General features: G+C 30.2%; 5 protein-coding genes across 5 annotated transcripts; 3 read left to right on the top strand and 2 right to left on the bottom strand. All coding sequences in view use genetic code 12, as the record gives it.

Annotated features, from left to right (window-relative positions):
- Window positions 1-26: 26 nt before the first annotated feature.
- Window positions 27-1382, top strand: CAALFM_C201870CA (uncharacterized protein; the record flags this gene model as incomplete). The annotated part of the gene is made up of 1 exon (XM_717451.1): window positions 27-1382. The coding sequence occupies one exon, from the start codon at window positions 27-29 to the stop codon at window positions 1380-1382; it is 1356 nt and encodes a 451-aa protein (XP_722544.1).
- A 362-nt stretch (window positions 1383-1744) lies between these two features.
- Window positions 1745-2542, top strand: CAALFM_C201860CA (putative acireductone synthase; the record flags this gene model as incomplete). Its single annotated transcript, XM_717450.1, has 1 exon — window positions 1745-2542. One exon carries the CDS (start codon window positions 1745-1747, stop codon window positions 2540-2542), a length of 798 nt encoding a protein of 265 aa, XP_722543.1.
- A 155-nt stretch (window positions 2543-2697) lies between these two features.
- On the bottom strand, window positions 2698-4133 carry RAD23 (Rad23p; the record flags this gene model as incomplete). The annotated part of the gene is made up of 2 exons (XM_019475204.1): window positions 2698-3882; window positions 4068-4133. 2 exons carry the CDS (start codon window positions 4131-4133, stop codon window positions 2698-2700), a joined length of 1251 nt encoding a protein of 416 aa, XP_019330749.1.
- Window positions 4134-4815: 682 nt separating this feature from the next.
- On the top strand, window positions 4816-6774 carry RAD7 (UV-damaged DNA-binding protein; the record flags this gene model as incomplete). The annotated part of the gene is made up of 1 exon (XM_717448.2): window positions 4816-6774. One exon carries the CDS (start codon window positions 4816-4818, stop codon window positions 6772-6774), a length of 1959 nt encoding a protein of 652 aa, XP_722541.1.
- Window positions 6775-6831: 57 nt separating this feature from the next.
- Window positions 6832-8775, bottom strand: PRP39 (Prp39p; the record flags this gene model as incomplete). Its single annotated transcript, XM_717447.2, has 1 exon — window positions 6832-8775. The coding sequence occupies one exon, from the start codon at window positions 8773-8775 to the stop codon at window positions 6832-6834; it is 1944 nt and encodes a 647-aa protein (XP_722540.2).
- Window positions 8776-8815: the final 40 nt, after the last annotated feature.

Raw genomic sequence — 8815 nt, 5'->3', positions numbered from 1 at the left:
GTAATGTTTATGATGGGAAATTATGGATGGTTGAAGCCAATTTTTTAAAATATTTTTATTATCAAGCATGTTGTAATCGATCAAATTCTTGGATTAATCTTGGATCCGCCATTAGATTAGCTCAAGCGTTAGGTATGCATCGGAAAATCATTAATGATAAAATTGAAAATCAAGAAATATCAATTCATCGACGTCGATTATGGAGATCATTATATGTTTGTGATTGTGTTAGTAGTGTGAATTTGGGTCGTCCATTAATGATCAATACTTATGATTATGATGATATAAATTATCCTGTGGAAAAATTATTACTTGATGAAAATGATAATGTCGAAAGAATTCGAATTATTGCTCAAAATGCCACTAGTGATTCTGCAGTTTTGAATCGAAGTATTGTACAAAATTTATATAATGGAGGTTCAATTAATATTAAAGATTCAAATTCTTTAGCGTTACAATTAAAATTATGGAGTATTGAATTACCAAATTTTTTACAATTGACTAGTGATATGGAAAATCAATTACGTGATCCAACAAATCCTAACAACTACTTGTTTGTTTTCGTTCATATTGGTCAATTATATGGAATTATGGCTTTAACGAGACCATTTTTAGTTCATGTGGTGAATCGAAAATTACGTCCTAATATGTATAAACCTCAAGTCACCGATGAAAAACAATTGATGCCATTTTGTAAAGCTTCTATTAAAGCAGCTTTTTTAACAATTAAATTATTTAAATTTTATTGTACATTTAATAAATCAAGGAAAGAAGTATTTACAATTCAAAGTGCTACTTTTTTTGCTCTGATTCTATTAGGGTTCACATTATTAGAACAGATTAATTCGAAAAAACCCGATCATCATTATATTTCCGTGATTAAAGAATCTATTAGAGATGCAATTTCTATATTCAAATTATTTAATTTTAATGCTACTTGTAATCGATGGGCTCAACATTTGATTTATATGATGGAAGCATTGAATAGGCCGCCAGCAATCATACCTTCTTCTTTACAACAAACAACAAAAACATCCACTACTACTACTACTCCTGTATTATCAACTCATCCAATTACCAGTACCAACCTAAATTATCAACAACAACAACAACAAGTACCGCCACCACCACCACCACCACCAGGAAGTGGTAACGTTAAATTTCCATTTCAAAACAAAAACAATAGTAGTCCTTCAGCATCATCGATTAGTTCAGAAATTGATCGATTTAATGATGAATTGATTCGATGGAATAATGATAATACGGCATTTGAACAAATGGTTAATTTTCAACAATATTTTGTACCTAATGATATTGATGTTTTAAATAATAATTATTTGGATGCATTTAATTATACTAATACTTATAAATATAATATGTAATAATAGAAAGATGGAGGAGTGAGGTTGGTATGTATATTGAGGTTGGTATGTATATTGAAGTTTGTATGTGTATTTTGTGTACTATTTTTGTAATTGATGATAATTGATGAATTTGTCTAACGTAAATTAGATGTCTTTAGTAATCAAATGATTATAGCATCTACAAACCTAAGGTATAAAGAGGTGAATTTTATTAGTTAATTCAATTACAAGATATATATTGGTAAAAACAAGTTGGGTGAAATTTTCAATGAGAACTTGATTCAAATAATACCGAAAAAAAAAACTAGATCCCAAACAACATAATCAAGAGAAGAACCCCACGTTTCCTTCAATCTATAACCCGGGTTTGATACTCAAGAATGACAACTACAGCCAAAACAGATGATATCCCAATTGATACAGTGATTTTAGATATTGAAGGAACAGTATGTCCCATAACTTTTGTTAAAGATACGTTATTTCCTTATTTCATTGAAAAATTACCATCAATTTTAGATAAATTTCAATATCCATTATCAAACACCAGTGCTAGTTCTGATGATCAAGTTTTGAATATATTGAAACAATTACCAGATAATATCACTAAATCAAGCGAATCTATTTATAAACATTTTAAAAATTTAGTTGATCAAGATATTAAAGATCCTATTTTAAAATCATTACAAGGATTAATTTGGAAACAAGGTTATGAAAAAAATGAATTACAAGCACCAATTTATCAAGATTCAATTGAATTTATTGAATCATTCCCTACAAAAAGTAGTACTAATAACAAAATTTATATTTATTCATCTGGTTCAATAAAGGCCCAAATTTTATTATTCGGTCACGTAAAATCAACAACAACAACAATAACTAATGAAGTTATTGATTTAAATCCTAAATTGAATGGATATTTTGATATTACTACAGCAGGATTTAAAAATCAATCAAATTCATATAAAAAAATTTTACAAGAAATAAATAAATCATCGACACCTAAATCGGTGTTATTTTTAAGTGATAATATTAATGAAGTTAATGCTGCTATTGAAGCAGGGATGAAAAGCTATATTGTTATACGTCCTGGAAATCCGCCTATTGATGATGATGATGATGGTAATGATGATAAAATCAACCATAAAATTATTTATTCATTAGATGAATTGGATTTATAAATTAGATAATTACACTTAGTATAGAAGTTAAATGAAATATAAAACGATACATCATCATCTCTTTATCATCACATTCTCGTAGAAGGAAGGGGGCCCACGATTAATCTTTTTGTACATTAAAATAAAGCCAAAAAAAAAAAACAAACTCCATTACATTACATATCTCTAAACAAAATATCAGCAGCAACTTCTTCATTCTTATCACAAGCCAAATACACTTGAATAACAATATCACGTTCAAATCCAAGTTCACATAATCTATTGATGGCATTGTTATCTTGTTCACTCAATTGAATACGAATAGTACCTTGTTCATCTTCACCAGTAGCAGCAGCAGCAGCACCGCCAGCACCAGTTTCACCACTTTCATCTTCAAATTCAAATCCTAAATCATTACCAGAACCAGGAGCTCCTGATAAAAACATTCTTATAAATGCTTCTGGATCTTGTTGAATCAAATTAGCAATTTGAGGATTTGAAGCAGCAAGTTGTTCTAATAATGGTTGAATCAATTCTGGATTGGATTGTAATGCAGCTCTTAAAAGTTGCATTTGTTGATCATCACCTAATCCACCAATATCACCTTCGGCTGATCCGGCTCCAGCTCCAGCTCCTGAACCAGCTCCACCGGCACCAGCTCCAGCAGCAGCAGCAGCAGCTTCAAATAAATTTTCATGTTGAGTAGATTCATCGCCTTCATGTTCTTCATCTTCACCTTGTTGACCACTTTCTGATGTATTACCTTCAGTTTGCTGTGCTGGTGCTGTTCCTGTTGCTGGTGGTTGTGCTGGAGCTACTGGATGTTGTAAAGATTCTGGAATACCAGTCAATAAATATTCAACAGCACGATGAGGATTATTAAATGCGGCTCTTAATGCAGCTTCAACTTGTGGTCTTTCATAACCCATTTCCATAATATTTTGAATACTAGCTTCTCTTTCACTACCTACAGCAAATGTAGATTCATTAGATGCTGCTGGTTGTGGTTGTTGTTGCTCAGATGTAGTTGTGGTAGCTCCTGCAGGTGCTGGTGCAGGTGCTGATGATGATGATGTTGTTGTTGTTGATTCATTAGTAGAACCTTGAGCTTTGTTTTGAGTACTTGATTCTGTAGTTGATTTATTTTCGACATTAGAAGTTCCAGTAGTACTTTTAGTTTCAGGTACTGGAGTAGGAGTCTTTTTCGTTTTATTAATCATAAAAATTATTGATGCTCCTTCTTTAAGTTTATATGATTGTAAATCTTTATCATCTTGTAAAACTTTACCAGAATAAACTAATTTGATTTGAGATGATTCACAACTTTTTTCCTGGGCCAATTTCTCTTTTGTTGATAAAACCTAATCATGATTGTTAGTATGTCTGTTTTAACCAGATAACCAAACTAATCCATTGAAATAACTCTCCATAACCAAGAAATTGAACACCCACTTCTCAATTCTGAGTATTTCTTAAACTCTTCCATAAGAAGTTGTAGTCAATTAAGATCAGTTTGTTAAAAAAAAAAACAGTTATATATACATACAGTATCAGTCAATTCCACATCAAGTGACACGGTCTGTTTCTTGAAATCCTTGAATATAATTTGCATAATTTCTTTTCTTTATTAACCCCTATTTGTAATTCCTGTTGTTATTGTGGAAGTCTATAACTAGTTATATAGACTTTATAGATGGAGGTTTTAATTGATGAGATATTATCAACAGACTTGTTTTTTTTTTTTTTTGGGTTGTCCTTGAAATTTTTTTTTATTTTTGGCTTTCATTATTTTTTTTTTGAGGGGCTGCCTCGACCACGAGCGAAAAAAATCTAACCTCTTGGTGGTAATAAGGGAGGCGGTGGTACAAATATAGCGCCATCCCGTAGCAGCCCTCTCGCCGTATTTCTTTTAGCTTGTCTACAGAGTTGAACGGCACAACAACACAAATAAAAAAAAAAAAAACAATACAGAACCTACCCCTATTCTATTTATAGTGATTAGTTAATCAAATACTAAAACAAAACCCAACACTTAAACTTATGGTTGAAGAAGTATCAACTTTTGGAAGAAGGTGGCAAAAATATTTGTGGTGAAGAGGCGTGTACTTTGGGCAAATCAATTTTTTCCCCCCTAACAAAAATGTTAGTTTTTGCGTGTACTTTGCACTGAAAAAACAAAAATAAAATCCTACAGAGATTTGATTCTCTATTACTCAAATCTAAGTGGTTGCTATTTATCTTCTTTTTATCCCTAACCACTATTATAATCTTTGCAACCAAAAAAAAATTAATCAATGGCTAGAAGACAAAGATCTAAACAAGGTTCAAGCTCTCAAAGTGGTGTTAAAGGCCCTAACTCTGCCTTAACTGAGTTCTTACGTAATGAAGGTATTACTGACGCGTTTAGACAACGTAGACAACGCGAACAAGAGACAGTTAATGAAGGTAATGAAAATGATAACGATACTAATGAACCAGAGCAATCTACATCAGCTGTGGAAGTGACACCAGAAGCGCGGCGTCGGAGTACACGTCGATCTCCTAGTGCTCCAGTGGAAGACACCAAAGATACCAATGACGATGATGACGAAATCAGAGAAATGAGACGTGCTGCTAAAAGAAAATTACGAGCAGCAAGACGCGGTTCAACACGTCAACCTCGAAATCGTCATGATCCCGATAATAGTGGTGGTGACGATAGTAGTAGCAGTAGCAGTGGCAGCGATAATGATGGTGATCCTAATTTCAGTGAAGATGAAGATGATTTGGGTAATTTAAATATGAGAAAATTTGGTGAACAAGATGATTGTGTTGATTGTGGTCAAACATTTGAATTAACCGTTAGTTCTCGTTTTCTTAAAGAAAAGAACGGATATCTATGTAATTCATGTAATCAATTGCTCAAGGCAAGAGAACGGAAAGCGAAAATGAACCAAATGAATGCTCGTAAAAAGAGGAAAAGAGTGGCTCAAGCATTATTAAATAAAACTGATGTGAAAATCCCCAAATTACAAGATGTTTGTATCAAAAAAATCACGGAAAATATTGAAGATGTGGATGTATTAGGTGATATTGGACAAATGAATATGAATAGAATATCCATGATTCTATCTAAAAATCGTTCATTAAATAATAAAACCATTTCATTATTTTTATCTCCAGATTTGAAAAGTTTACAATTTTGGGATTGTTCCAATGTCGATTCTGACTCTTTGAATAAAATAGCTTCATATTGTCCTCACTTGGAATCATTGACTTTATTTATGTGTGGACAACTTCATAATGATAATTTACAATATTTTGCTACTCAACTAACTAAATTGACAGAATTATCATTAAATGGACCATTTTTAATTAGTGATGTAATGTGGCAAGATTATTTTGAAGAAGCTGGTAATCGATTAACTAAATTTGAAATTCGTAACACTCACCGATTTGGAAATGATTCATTAATTAGTTTATTAACAAATGCTGGCAGAAACTTGACTTCATTAAAATTGTCTCGATTAGATGGTTTAAATGCTGCAGATGTATATGGGATGATTCCTCATTTCTTACTGCCATCGAAATTGACTCATTTGGAAATCTCATACCCAGAAAAGGAAGAATTGATCAGTGATGACTTGATTATTAGTATACTTTCCATTACCGGTGACACTTTGGTCTCATTGAATCTTGATGGTTGTTCTGATCTAACAGAAAAATTCTTAATTGATGGTGTGGCACAGTTTTGTCCAAATTTAACTCATTTGTCTATTCAAAATTTAGATCAAATTAGTGATGACGGGTTTGCCCAAGCTTTGAAAGAATATCTGAAAGTCAATGTTGGTGGATTATTAGAAGTTTATCTTACAAAATGCATTGGATTAGGCGATAAAGCCATTTATGAATTATTCAAACATTCAGGTCATACATTGGTGGAATTAAGTATCAATTCATTGGATTTGTTGACGAAAAATTTCCTAAGTCAAGTTTTCACTGAAGATCTGCATCAATTTAAGAAAAGATTACTTCAACAATTGGAGGAAAGTCAAGATGAAGAAGTTGAATACTATAATCATATAAGGCTTCCATTATTGACATATTTGGATCTGGGATTTGTACGTGCTGTTGATAATGAACTTTTATCTTTGATTGGTGAGAGTTGTCCTCAGTTAAAGATAATTGAAGTATATGGTGATAATAGATGTACGTCAAAGGCAAGAATTAGACCCGGTTTAATGGTAATTGGTCGTCAAAGTGATGAAATTTAATAATAAAAAACTATTTACGTATATATATATATATATATATATATATAATACAAAGACTTAACGAGTTTGAGTAATAGTAGTAGTAGTAGTGGAAGGGTATTTTATCGGTTGAGAAGCTTTTTCCACATTTTTAAACATAGGTAATGGAGGTATTGATAAATTCTCTTGTGCAAGGTCAATATCATTACCATCAAGCATTAATCGATTTGTGATTTGTGGTACAGCATCAATAAATATTCCTGGATGACCTATTTGTTTACTTGTCAAACGTAAAAATTCTTCTTCACCACCAATATTATTCCGTTTCTTATCAAAACTGTTGTTGCTATTATTATTATTATTATTATTATTATTATTATTATTATTATTATTATTATTATTGATGATGATATAATTATTTTTCTTTGCATGTCGTTTAATTGTAGTTTTATTATAATATAATGAATTTGAAATTTCTAAATCTTTCATAATTATAGTTTCATCTGATCTACCATCATTTAATTTCAAAAAATTTATTAAATTATCATTAGAAATTTCATACATCCATTCAATAAATGAATCAATAATAATTTTTGGTAATTGAGTATTGAATTTAATATGATTAATTAATGATTTTAAATTTTTCCAATGATTCTGAGTTAATTCAAATTGAAAATAAAAATTCCAAAATTGAATTGAAGTTTTAAAACATTTTTCATGATTGAATTTATTGAAAAATTTTCGAATTTTAATGGTTTGAGATTGTTTGGTTTCTAGTTGCAGTTGCAGTTGCAGTTGTTGATGTTGTAATTGTTTTAAATATAATACTGTAAGAATACATATTGATTCATCATTAAGGAAACTTATCACCAGTGTAATTAATGAGTCTGTCAATTCAAGTTTCAGTTTTGATTCCGAATTTGGAGTTGTGTTGTTGTTGTTATTATTAGCAGTCCCTTCATCTTTTTCTTTCCTTGGTTGTTTTTCATGAATATTGAAATATTTGTTTATCATTGATTCAGCAATGGTTATGAATTGTTCGTCATCTAATAATTTTATCCATAAATTAAATAACTCTTTAGTTATTTCTAAATACGATGCTTTATAATATTTTTTAGATCCTCCACTAAATAATTTCATCCAACTGAATAAATATTCATTAGCTTCTTGATTCTTTTCATAATCAATTAATAATTCAACATATTTCAATCTGGTTTCATTATTATCTAATGGAATCAATTTAGCAGTAATATTTATATAAATTTCTTGTTGTTTATCAAATTTTTCTTGTTTAGATAAACTCAGATTATTAATAAAGTCAAGATATTTCAACCATATTTCTGAATCATAACAATTGGGAATTAAACAACGTTGGAATAAAGTACAAACCAATTCAAATTGATCATTATTGGGTTTCTTAGCATATGTATCAATTTCTTGGTGCAAATAATTAATCCAAATTGGTTTCTCCTTAGCAATATTGTTGTTGTTGTTGTTGTTGTTAGAAATACCTATTTCCAAAGTAAATTCTTGTGTTTCTAATAAAGATTCAAATTGCCAATTTTTATTAACTCTACTTTGGGTATTACTAAATATACTTGCAGTAAAATCATCAATTATTTGATGTTTTTCAAGTAATGATAAATCATCAAGGTGATTTTTCCCAAATTCATTCACATATTGATTCAATTGATCTGATGATGTTATAATTTGTTGAATTTCAAATTGTTTATTAATTTCAGAAAATTGGTTATAATATTGAGCATACTGATATAATGGAATTTTAATAATTCGTAAATATAATTCTAATAATTCTTTACTTTGTTTCAGTTGATTAGTTTCAAATTCAATTGCCATATCCCAAATAGGATGTGAATTAAAATCATATCCATTATGAATTAATGCTTGTTTATAAGCATTTCGAAATAACTCTGTATCAGTTTTATCCTTATCATGAATTAATATTGACGATAAATATTGAGTCCATAATGATATGGAATTGGGATAATTTTCAACTGCCATTCGTAAAATATCTTGTGAAGCTGTTTCACCATTTATTTTC

This window comes from Candida albicans, chromosome 2 (assembly GCF_000182965.3).
Source record: "Candida albicans SC5314 chromosome 2, complete sequence".
Lineage (NCBI taxonomy): Eukaryota > Fungi > Ascomycota > Pichiomycetes > Serinales > Debaryomycetaceae > Candida > Candida albicans.
Note: the sequence above shows the minus strand (reverse complement) of the source record. Positions and strands in the feature narration are given on the sequence as shown.